This window comes from Zalophus californianus, chromosome 9 (assembly GCF_009762305.2).
Source record: "Zalophus californianus isolate mZalCal1 chromosome 9, mZalCal1.pri.v2, whole genome shotgun sequence".
NCBI lineage: Eukaryota > Metazoa > Chordata > Mammalia > Carnivora > Otariidae > Zalophus > Zalophus californianus.
The window spans coordinates 95,836,554-95,849,584 of NC_045603.1; the positions used below are offsets into that span (position 1 = coordinate 95,836,554).

The 13,031-nt window shown below is 36.0% G+C and overlaps 1 protein-coding gene across 1 annotated transcript; it reads left to right on the forward strand.

The window, feature by feature from the left end:
- The first annotated feature begins 250 nt into the window (after positions 1 to 250).
- KLRB1 (killer cell lectin like receptor B1) lies at positions 251 to 11,961 on the forward strand. The gene is made up of 6 exons (XM_027595298.1): positions 251 to 387; positions 5,535 to 5,633; positions 6,288 to 6,362; positions 7,546 to 7,700; positions 8,076 to 8,191; positions 11,798 to 11,961. The coding sequence occupies exons 1-6, from the start codon at positions 303 to 305 to the stop codon at positions 11,943 to 11,945; spliced, it is 678 nt and encodes a 225-aa protein (XP_027451099.1). The 5' UTR covers positions 251 to 302; the 3' UTR covers positions 11,946 to 11,961.
- The last annotated feature ends 1,070 nt before the right edge of the window (positions 11,962 to 13,031 follow it).

Genomic DNA, 13,031 nt, shown 5'->3' on the forward strand with positions numbered 1-13,031 from the left:
AGAAAGATACTCAAAAGGGATGGTTAGAAGGACAACAACAAAATCTTCCCAAAATTTTGTCAAACAACAGACCAGTTAATTAAGAAAAGTAGATATTACATACCCAAGTATGTCAGACACCCAATAAGTGAATTGTCTCCCTAATTTACAGAGGAAACCCACAGCTAAAAATATGGGTGGGAGGGGTTACAAGAGAAACAACAAAGCATTTCAGACTGGGCACTTCCTTTTGCTGATCTTGACTCACAGAACTTGGAGTCTGTCCTTATACATACGTTAAGTGCCATATTCCCCTGCTTACAATGGATAGACAAGTGGTATATGCTGACTTAAACTTATCCAAGGGCTCTTGCTTTGCAAGTTCATCACCCCCATCACTTCCTCAAGGTAAGTACCTTTGATTTTCCTTTTGGCATTTGTTTATCTTCCAGAGTTAGAATTTCCTCTCATATTTATGGTTTTAAATCACTGCTCTGAGGATGAGCAGCAATTCTATATTATGGTTGCAGTGGTGAAGCAGAGTTTGTCTGTAGGTAACACTAACTGCAAAGAAAAGCACGCACCTTGTAGATTTCTTTTTTTATCAAGATATTAGTGTGGGGGCGCCTGGGTGGCTCAGTTAAGTGTCTGCCTTCGGCTCAGGTCATGATCCCAAGGTCCTGGGATCAAGCCCCACATCAGGGATCCTGCTGCTCCCCCTGCTCGTGCTCCCTCTCTGTCAAATAAATAAATAAAATCTTTAAAAAAACAAAACAAAGATGTCGAGAACCAAAATACATTTCATTGATTAATTAATTACTTAAGCCTCCCATTTCATTAATACAATCACAAAAGAAAATAAAAAGAAATACCTTAGAAATTTTTAAATTCAGAATATTATCATCAAGAATGCTGGATATATTTTTATAATATATGAACATACGTTTTTCATATGTTTCTTTTTTTGCCTTTTATTTTTATTATTTAATTTTTTAATTCAATTTTATTACGTTATATTAATCACCATACAATACATCATTAGTTTTTGATGTACTGATCCACCATTCATTCTTTTCATATAACACCCAGTGCTCCATCCAGTACGTGCCCTCCTTAATATCCATCACCGGGCTAACCCACCACCCCCCACACCCTCCCCTCTAAAACCCTGTTTGTTTTTCAGAGTCCATAATCTCTCATGGTTCATCTTTCCCTCCAATGTCCCCCCCTTCATTTCCCCTTCCTTCTCCTAGTGACCTCCACGCTATTCCTTACGTCCCACAAATAAGTGAAACCATATGATAATTGATTTTCTCTGCTTGACTTATTTCACTTAGCGTAATCTCCTCCAGTCCCATCCACTTTGATGTAAAAGTTGGGTATTCATCCTTTCTGATGGCTGAGTAATATTCCACTGTACATATGGACCACATCATCTTTATCCATTCATCTGTTGAAGGGCATCTCGGCTCTTTGCACAGTTTGGCTATTGGCGGACATTGCTGCAATGAACACTGGGGTGCATATGGCTCTTCTTTACACTACATCTGTGTCTTTGGGGTAAATACCTAGTAGTTCAATTGCTGGGTCATAGGGTAGCTCTATTTTTAATTTTCTGAGGCACCTCCACACTGTTTTCCAAAGTGGCTGTACCAACTTGCATTCCCACCAACAATGTAAAGAGGGTGCCCCTTTCTCCACAACCTCTCCAACACTTGTTGTTTCCTCCTTGTCAATTTTTGCCATTCTAACTGGTGTAAGGTGGTATCTCAGTGTGGTATTGATTTGAATTTCCCTGATGGCTAATGATGATGAACATTTTTTCATGTGTCTGTTAGCCATTTGTATGTCTTCTTTGGAGAACTGTCTATTCATGTCATGTCTTCTGCCCATTTTTTGACTTGATTATTTGTTTTTTGGGTGTTGAGTTTGAGAAGTTCTTTATAGATCTTGGATACCAGCCCCTCATCTGTAGTGTCATTTGCAAATATCTTCTCCCATTCTGTGGGTTGCCTCTTTGTTTTGTTTTGACTGTTTCCTTTGCAGTGCAGAAGCTTTTTATCTTGACGAAGTCCCAAAAGTTCATTTTGCTTTTGTTTCACTTGCCTTTGGAGATGTATCTTGAAAGAAGTTGCTGTGGCCGATGTCAAAGAGGTTACCGCCTATGTTCTCCTCTAGGATTTTGATGGATTCCCATCTCACATTGAGGTCTTTCATGCATTTTGAGTTTATCTTTGTGCATGATGTTAGAGAATGGTTGAGTTTCATTCTTCTGTATATAGCTGTCCAATTTTCCCAGCACCATTTATTGAAGAGACTGTCTTTTTTCCATTGGCTATTCTTTCCTGCTTTGTCAAAGATTATTTGACCATAGAGTTGAAGGTCCATATCTGGGGTCTCTATTCTGTTCCATTGGTCTATATGCCTGTTTTTGTGCCAGTACCATGCTGTCTTGGTGATCACTGCTTTGTAATATAGCTTGAAATCGGGCAACGTGATGTCCCCAGCTTTGTTTTTCTTTTTCAGCATTTCCTTGGCGATTCAGGGTCTTTTCTGATTCCATACAAATTTTAGGATTGTTTGTTCCAGCACTTTGAAAAATGTCATTGGAATTTTGATTGGGTTGGCGTTGAAGGTATAGATTGCTCTGGGTAGCATAGACATTTTAACAATGTATTTTTCATATGTTTCTAAAAACGGCAACCCCTTCTGTTTTTCCCACCATCAGCTTAAGGATGCACAGATTATAAATGTACTGGGGCACCTGGGTGGCTCACTCAGTTAGGCCTAGGGATCAAGCCCTTCCTCGGGCTCCCTGCTCAGTGGGGAGCCTGCTTCTCCCACTCCCCCTGCTTGCGCTCTCTTACTCTCTCTGTCAAATAAATAAATAAAATCTTTTTTAAAAAAAGATATTAGTGTGAAAAGTCAACATCACTTCTATTACTGAGCCTTGGTTAAAAACCAGGAAGAAACATTTTACACATATGAACAAAGTAATATTTTTTAGAAACACATTGCTACCTTCCTGCAATGGTAACCTACCTTATTCCAAATCCCTTCACAAAATACTAAGATTAAGTTCCAGTGAATTCACTTCCATAGTATTTTTTTCACAATGGAAAGTATTAGCTTAATGATTAACATCCTTCACTCTCCAAAGAGAAGGGGGGAAGAATTTCTGGAAAAAATCACATTCAAGATTGAAGACTTCAGTATAATTACAATGTGATGGTTTGACATTGATAGCTTTGACACTTGATACTTGAAAAGTATCACAGTTTAGGAGATAAGCCTTGAGACACTGGAGAATATCATTAACGAAAGAACCTATTTGACACTTGTTGGAATCAGCACTTTTCCGTGTCAGTGAACAAAATAAATAAATAAATAAAATGGGGACGTGTAGTATGAAGTAATAGGTGAGGGATGCCATGACCTGGACATGGGTGAAAAAAGACCTGGAACTAGGCAGAAAATACGTATGAAATTATCATGACTTTCTGAAATCTAACCAAATGTAATATTGGGATTTTTATCTAACCTGGTATTTGTTTCATATTGGGCTAAGCATGTGGACTCTATTCTTTTAGGATGACTTGAGGTAGGTTTGAAACTCTTAAATTATCAATGTTCCAAATTGGGAAAAAAGGTTCGGTGTTACCAAATAAGTTTCACTATACTTTTCATATGGAGATTAAGGGGAATTGGAGGATTTTGGTAACTTACGGTTGGCGTTTGGTCTAGCCACAGTTATTTTTTTATGGGAAAGAGTAAAACTTCTCTGACCCTATTCAGATCTAGCAAAAGTGGAGAGAAAGGAAGATGGTGTTGAAAGGGGATGTCAGAAGAAGGGAAGAAAAAAAAAAGGCAGGGAGATTTTCCTCAAAATCTACTCTCTATGACCCCAAATCAATGGGTCCAGAAAATTTGTCTGGTCTGATTATATTTTCATCCTACAAAATATCATCCTAAAAACGAACCTGAAAAAAAGTAGAATAAAGTCAACAAAATGTGTCATTAAAAGACACTGAGCTGATATGACAATTACTGTGACACCACTCCTGAGCTTTTGGCTGTTTTTCAGGCTGTGGTTACCATAAAATAGTGAGAAAACCAAAGGAGTCAGTAAAGCCAGGCAGAGATGTGAGCGTTGACCTATTTTGTTCCAGCCGAGGGGTTTGGTCCCTTAGCAAAGTAAGTAAGGTGTTGGGAAAATGCCTCTAGAGGTTATTCATTCATTCAAAAATAAGCACCTTCTGTGTGCTAGGCCATCAGTGCTGAGATGACAGGAGTCAACAAAATACAGAAAAAAATCTTTTCCTTTATTATGTTTATATTATACTACCATAGACACAGATAGACAAAGAACTAAGTATATGTAAAAAAGACCACATGATATTAAGTGCAACTGATAAAAATAAAAAATAGAAGTAGAATTTAGCTTTGGGGGAGGGACAGTATCAAATGGAATATCTACAGAACCTGATGGCAAGATGACATTTGAGTCAAGACCTGAAAGAATTGTGGGACAAATTTTTTTATTAGAAAATTATTTTCATTATTTTTCCCTATGAAATCCAAATTTTTAAAGATGTCTAGAACCAGGATGCCTAGGTGGCTCAGTCAGCTAAAGCATCTGACTTTGGCTCAGGTCATGATCCCAGAATCCTGAGATCAAGCCCCCATCAGGGAGCCTGCTTCTCCCTCTGCCTGCCACTCCCCCCTTCTTGTGCTCTCTCTCTTTCTGTCAAATAAAAAAATAAAATCTTTAAAAAAATAAAACAAATATGTCAAGATGTCGAGAACCAAAAACATTTCATCAATTAATTAATTAAGCCTCCCATTTCATTAATTAATACAATCACAATCTGATGAATATGAGATATACAATATATTGTAAATGATATGACTACAGAGAAATACAAATGTATTTGATATTTTGTTAGACTATGCAATGTTGTAGACATCAGTTGGTGCTATGTTACATTCGTTGAAATACTGAAAATAATATGCAGCTTCACAAAACACTCTTCCTTGAATGCCATACATCTGACTCAAGTTGGAGATAATTGTTTTAGATGACAATAAAGTAGAGGAATCCATGTCCAAGAATAGAATTGTTGTATATCACCGAAACCTAAAATGGTGCTTAGCACAAAATAGAGCCTCAATAGAGCTCTTTCTAAAACACCTTGAATGGACAATGGCCATCTTTTTTTAGACAAAATTCTTTGACTTACTCCCTATAATATGGTATTTGTTTCATTTTCACACAGCACTTGGAATTTTTCAAAACTTTTCATATCTAGCCCATTTGATTATTATACCGATCATTTGTACATAAGACAAGCACAAATATATCTGTTTTATCAGTGAGCAAACTCTCAGCTGGATCTGACTGAGGATCCACCTCGTGGGTCCCTAATATGGCTGATTGTTCTTTCCTGCCCCCAGCTCCCATCCTGAATCTGTCTATACGTGATCCAAAACACCCTTGCTTTTTGTACCAGATTAACTCAACTGGATTAACTGAGTGTATTTTCTTAACTTCTCAGATGTCTGTCAAGGTTCACCTTGGCATCAATTTGCTCTGAAACTTGGTTGTACTGTGATTATTCTTCTTACTTTGACTGTGATTGGACTGAGTGTTTCAGGTAAGTAATTCAAGATCATTTGCTTCAGAATATTTATATTATTTCTATCACAAATATTAGAGTATCAACATCATTTGGCCACCCCAAACTTAGTGAAAGACCAATAAAATAAAAACAATTACAAAACAAAGCTTTTCACAATGCTCAGCCCAAATCTCTGCAAACTTCAGCCTTTCACATTTCTCTTCCTAATTGTTCTGATCGTCTTCATGGGGTATTTTAGATGTGCTCCCAGAACCTGAAAATGATCACAGCTATAATAAAAACATGACAGTGACAAAGAAAAATAAAATTTTCCCTTATTTACAGTTTTTTTAAGTGCCTACTAAATTCCACATTGCACTAGGCAACCTCTCCCATGGGGTAGACATAATTATATTTATTTTGAAGATGACAAAGCTTGGTCAGGAGTATAAACAACTTAGGAGTAGACAGCAGGTAAGTCAGTGTCTGTGTGAGTTCACCATTCCATGTGTTTTCTTGTGTATGTATTCTGGGTTCTAACTAGACTCTTGGCTACATTACTATCGCTTTATCTTCTGTCCACACTCAGCCTTGTTGAGATAATATAGTCTCCTGAAGTGATCAATGTAACATATCCATTTCACCACATTCAGCATTTAATCTTCTTAATGGTTTCTCCTTACTTACTAGTGATTTTCTTAAGACGAAACTCATTCATAGAAGAAAGCCGAGTGGATGCTCAAGAGAACAGGAATGAAACAACAGGTAATTTGGTAGCTTGAACTTCCTAAAAATAATAGCCCATATTTGACAGATACTATATGTTACAGTAGTAAAAGCTCCTAACAACCCATAAGTTAAGATGGCATTATCTTTCTGATTTTATGTTTGACAAAACTAAGGAATGGAAAGGGAAAGCAACTCACTTAGGGTCATACACCTAGTAAGAAGTGACAACGGAAATTACACCTATGTTTGACAAAACTAAGAAATGGAAAGGGAAAACAACTCACTTAGGGTCATACACCTAGTAAGAGGTGACAATGGAAATTACACCTGTGGCCAGAAATTACATCATAGATTAAGTCTATGATCTTAATCACCAGTTCACGCTGCCTCATGGGAAGTTGCTGTTAGAATATTCAATAATTAATAGCCAAATACCATGTTAAAAAGTTAACTATGCACTCACACAAAAATATTTGATGATCTTAATGAGTATGTCAAAGAGTTAACTTTTGTCCATTAATCTTAAGACATCAATCTTGCTCCAGTAGGTAGTGTGAGTTAATAAAGACACTATTGTTTAATGACTGTAGCAGAATGTGATCATGGATTGTGCACATTCTTACAGAACAGAAATTTTAGGAAACCTGGAAAATCCTTCTGGAAAATGTTATCCAATAGATTGCCTTAAGTTAGCAAATAGATAATTTGGCAATTAGAAATTTTCCATAGAATTTGTCATTAATTTAGTGAAATCAATTATTATCTGCCTTGCAGTTTACATGTTGTTTAAAGTAAACATTTTTTAGATAACTACATATTGGATATATAATGGAGTCAGCACTAGTGATGGATTTAAGGAAACTCAGGAATAGTTTTGACTCTACCACCATCTGATTGTGTGGACTTAAATTATTCTGTCAGTGCCTTAAAAAGTAGGATGTGGCTGCTTAAATGATGTTGATGGTCTTTCCCTATTCTAATATTCTATGACTCCATTTATGCTCGATATAACTGGTCATGAATTTCCAATTCTTGATACCAGAATGAACAGTAAGTCTCAAAAACCTCAAAATTATAATAAATTCATTTGTTGTTCTCACAGTGATAATTAGAGACTTCTGTGCATCTATAATGACCTGTGCATGTGTGATTAGTTGTGGTGAGTGGAGACAGGATAGAAATATAACACTTATTTATTTCTTCTTTCTGTTTACTTCAGAGAAAACAGATCTGTTAAAGTGCCCAGAAGGTTGGCATATACTCACAGAAAAATGCTTGTTTCTTTCTCGTGCTTCCAACACTTGGAAAGATAGTCTGACTGACTGTTCCACAAAAGAATCCAGTTTGCTGCTTATTCGAGATCAGGAAGAATTGGTAAATAATTAAATAAGATACCTTAATAAAGCTTAGCACTTTTTTCTAACCATTCCAAGATCTTTGGGCTTTAGCCCAAAGGTTCTATGCAGATAGAAGTAGCAAATTTCACTTCAAGATGCTCACAGTGTGAGAGACTACACACAGGTGTAGGCAAATAATTGAATATAATCTGATGCATGCAGCAATATGGATATAAATATAGAGACAATAATATCACAAAGAAGGAATAATTAACTCTGATGGGGAGTTAGGAAAGGCATCATAGACTAGGTGAGATTTGAACTCTGTTTTAGAGAATGAGTAGAAAAATGCAAACCATGAATAGATAATGCAGATTCAATATTCAGTCATTTCTTTTCATTTTATTGATAGAAACTCATACGAATGTGGATAAATGAAAAGGGAATGCTATTTTGGATTGGACTAAATTTAACATTATCGGAGAAGAAATGGAAGTGGATAAATGGTTCATTTTTAAATTCAAATGTGTGAGTATTAGATCAGCTAATTTGAATATTCACTCCCAAATCAGGTTAATATTTCAGAATAGTAACACTGTTATGGAAGATTGAGGTTTGTGGTTTTAATTTAGTTTAGAAATTTTCAAAAGGTTCAGAATAGACTAAGATGAATGATGTTGAAGTTGGTTGGTTGAAAAGTTCCATATGTGAAAAGACATCAGCCCATTATAGCAATATATATTTTTATCTGCAAGGGTGTTTTAGAGGAGAAGGGAACAGACTAACTTTTTTGGGGAGGAGCATATAAAACTAAGCAATCTCTAGCTGGAGGTTTTTATCGTGCAAACATTTTTAAGTAGTGTTTTTCAAATTGTGGGACAATATATCTTGGGAGGTCATAATCAGCACTGGAACAGTAAATATAAGAGGGAAAGAAAAGTAAATATCAGCATGCAGAACCCAGACACATGAAAAGCCTTATTGATTAACATATATTTTATATGTTATATGTATTCTATACCATATTCTTACAATAAGCTAGAGAAAAGAAAATGTTATTGAGAAATTATAAAAACAGAAAATACATTTACAATACTTTACTGTACTTATCGAAAAAGAAAAAAATGCATAGAAGTGAACCTGTGTAGTTCAAACAAATGTCAGTTGAGGGTTAGCTGTATATTTTAACCAGTGGTGTAAAGGAGACAGTTATTTGAGGGAATGGGATTAATATGGCATAGGCCACAAAGGATCTAATTGCTATTTTCTCTTGGGTGTCTCATTATAGTTTCTTGTGTAAGATGGTCAAGATAACTAGCAGTGTAATAGGAGGGTTGATGCTGCACAGGTAAATTACATATTTTAACAGAATTCATGGTTAATTGTACAGCAAAGGAAGAGTTTTTTTCCCTCAGAAGCAAAAGTATGTAGGAATTCAATAATGTTTCTGTAAAGAACTTTTTGATAAATTTTTCAGAAGAGATGATATTATGTTGTGTTTTTTTTGTCTGTGAATGATTCAATCAAATTTGTATAAATTATAGTTAAAATTTTTTTTATCCTTCAAAAAACATGAGGAAAAAACATGAAATTTAAGACGCAGGAGCTTGTTCACGTTTATCTAAGCTATAGTGATAATTGTTATGGAAAAGTATTAAAGCTGGCTTAATTAGTAAATTTTCACATTGTTTGACCCATGTTCTAAACTATTTTTTAAAATGTGATTCTTTAAAAGATTATTTTAAAATAAGTGTTCCAGGAAACGCAGTTGGTTAAGCATCTGGCTCTTCGTTTCAGCTCAGGTCATGATCTCAGGGTCCCGGGAATCGAGCCTCGTGTTGGGCTCCCCATTCAGCATGGAGTCTGCTTGGGATTCTCTCTCCTTCTGCCTCTCTCCGTGTGCTCTCTCTCTCACTCTCTCTGAAATAAATAAATCTAAAATAAATAAATGAGTAAGTAAATAAAATAAGTGTTCTGGAGTAGAATAAACTTACGAAAAGGCAAGCATACTCATTCTGTTAAATAAAATCTATCCTCACACCACATGTACACAACAAACACACCACAAACACACACAGCAAAACACACCAAAAACAACACCCACATACACCAAACACACATCCCACATACACCACACACACCACACACAAAACATACTCACTACACATATACAACACACATGTACACCACACATACCCTACACATATGTCACACCCACACATAAATCTATCCTCATTTTTATATGCTTTCTGGGTATTATTTTTATACTTTATTTACATATAAATGAAAATTTGATATTGACTTATTTTTATTTTTTCATGCATAGTAAAAGTTAATTTTGGTTGATTCAATTTAGTATGTGTGTATACTTATTTTACTGAGGTTCATAATAAAATTGGAAAACACTGAAGTGTCTGTGAGCAGAAATATAGATAAAGTGGATGGATTAAATTCAGCTGAACATTCCATTTTACTCTGGGATAAAAATGATGCTTTGATTAAGATGGCAGTGATCAGATCACCCTGGAAGGTGTCAGGTTATAGTAGAAAGGGTATCAGATTCTGCTTTCATTTTAACTGTCAGCCTGGCTTCCTGGTAAGGAGAAAAATAGAGGGTGATAATAATTTTTCTCTCAGGACTGTTTAGGGATTAAATAAGGTAAGTTTAGAGAACCAGTCTGAGATTGAGGGCCTTTTGGAAAGACAATCATTGACCTGGCCATCTGAGCATTAAAAAAGTTATCTTGAAAGCTGAAGAATGCATCAAAAGCACAGAAGAAGTAAAACATGGCAGACTTCGGCAATAGCCTAGTTGAGAGAAGTTCAAAATTTGACAAGAGTGTCAGACCCTGGGGAGGAATCAAACTGGTTGCTCAGGCCCAAGGGGCTGCATGAAGAAATGCAAGGAAGTAACAAAGAAAAGCTGTGACAGAACCTTGTCCACCACCACCACTCCACTTGGTTTGAAACACATGAGTCTTGAACTCACCCCATCCCAGCACCTGGCCCTAATGCTGCCTATTCCGTTGTTGATTCTACTCCTACCCTCACCCACAGTGAGCCACAAGCCTCACACTTGTTGGAATTAATGGCATATTGAAGCAGACACCTGCCAACCTCTGTTTGGAATGGAAAAAAAAGGAAACTCCTGACCACATACCACACAAACGAAACCTCTCCTAGCTGCGTCCAAAGTCTGTAGACCCTGTATGCCCATCACTCACTGTGTACTTAATGTTTACTGAGCACGTATATCATTTAAGCATTGTCATACTTTCACATGTGCTACCTCAATGTCTCCCCCAAATATTAGTGGTTATGTCCTGTATATTTAAGAAAATTGAAGTTTGGTAAAGAAACTTTTCACATGATATGTCAATGGTAGAATAAGAATAAGAAGAGAATCCCAGTTTCCAAAGCTTGTGTTCTTTGCATATGTTATTATGAAGCTTCTTGTTAGAGGATGCTTTTCCAGTGAAGATGAACTGGCAAGTTCCCGAGATTTATATAGCTTTAAATTAAAAGTTTATTCCAGGGTGCCTAGGTGGCTCAGATCTCAGGGTCATGGGGTCGAGCCCCGTGTCCAGCCCGGAGTCGAGTCCCACGTCTGGCTCCACACTCAGCACGGAGTTTACTTGGGAGTCTCACTCTCCCTCTCCCTCTGCTCCTCCCCCCAGTTGTGCTCTAAATAAAACTAAGTAACATAACATAATAAAATAAAATTTAAAAATAAATAAATAAATAGGGCACCTGGTGTCTGCCTTCGGCTCAGGTGATGATCCCAGAGTCCTGGGATCGTGTCCCACATTGGGCTCCTTGCTCAGCGGGAAGCCTGCTTCTCCCTCTCCCACTCCCCCTGCTTGTGTTCCTACTCTCACTGTCTCTCTCTCTGTCAAATAAATAAATAAATAAATAAATAAATAAATAAATAATCTTTTTAAAAAATAAATAAATAAGTAAAATATTTTTTAAGTGTTTATACCATCCCATATGTGACAGTGTACTTACGCTATACTTAATAATGTAGCATCCCATTGTTTCCTGAAAGTTGTAGGAGACATTGCCTAGATGAAGAGAATTAATTAATGTTTGAAAATCACAAACACTAAGGGAGGTTTTTCTTTTGCTCCACAGATTACAAATTACTGGTTATACTCAAGAAAAGAGCTGTGTTTCCATCTCACCAACAAGAATTATTTCTGAGGACTGTGACACAGAAAATCAATGGATCTGCCAAAAACAATTAAAACCTGTCAGAAATAAAGTATGTTCTGACTCTTAACTATACATCCCCTCTTAATTTCTTTACTTTCCATTATAGGTCTCTGCAATTTTAACTATATATACAGTTAAACTGGTCTAATGTATATTTAATAGCACAAAGTGAACCAATACTGAGAATTCTAAAACTATTGTGAATCTTACAGAAGTTCATGTCTAATCTACTCATTAAATGAATGAGGAAACAAATACATAGGGAAAATATGTATCATTTTAAGATACAGTGTTCTATGGAAAGAAGCCCAGAGCAGCTGAGAGGAATGGTTTCCAGTCCTGGCATATATGTGTGGCCTTCGTTGATCCCCTCTACGCCTTAGCTCACTTCTAGAAAAGTTTTAGTAAAAGATCTCTAAAGTCCTATGAATATTTCATAGTCTATGATTTTTCATATTATTACACAACTGGATTGTGGCAGAACATTGACTTAAGTCCATTCTCTTGACTCTGATATCAGAATCTCATAACCAAAGGATCTTGGGAAGGGATCTAAACCCGCCTTTCCAGTGTTCTTCCCATTTTTTCTCATTACTTCTCTATTTTCCTTCTATGTCTCCTTTCTATGGCTCACATACAAGCTGTAGGAAATATGTAATTAAGTTTTCCATTATTTAATGGAAAATAAGTGTTTTTTCAACAAAAGAGAAATGTTTATTCAGATAAATATCATGAGTGTTCACTTTTTTTAAAACATGCCACATCTTCTATGGAGATCAAATAAATAATAATACTGGAGGCTTATAATAAAATTTCTGAAAAATAGGTATCTACTTACTCTGATCATTCAATGCCAATTTGAATTATATAAATTCGAGTACATACTATAATGACCAAAATAACATTTCAACTTCTGTTTTCCATGATGATACTTGTTAATATACAATTTTGACTATGTCAAAACCCAAAGTATAATTCATTTGTGTCAGGAAATAAATTACTTAGGGAGACATTCTAGACAAGAACATCATTATGAACAGTATATGATAACAGTGAGATTTTGAACTGTTTGGCACTTTTGAGGAAGAGACCTATAAAGAACAGAAATCTGAAAAAAAAGTGTTTCCATAATTGACAGTGTACATGTCCACCC

Coding starts and splice junctions, on each gene's coding strand:
- KLRB1 (XM_027595298.1), top strand. CDS start 303: ATGGATAGACAAGTGGTATATGCTGACTTAAACTTATCCAAGGGCTCT. Junction 6,363..7,545: donor GAACAGGAATGAAACAACAG/GTAATTTGGTAG, acceptor TGTTTACTTCAG/AGAAAACAGATCTGTTAAAG. Junction 8,192..11,797: donor TCATTTTTAAATTCAAATGT/GTGAGTATTAGA, acceptor TTTGCTCCACAG/ATTACAAATTACTGGTTATA.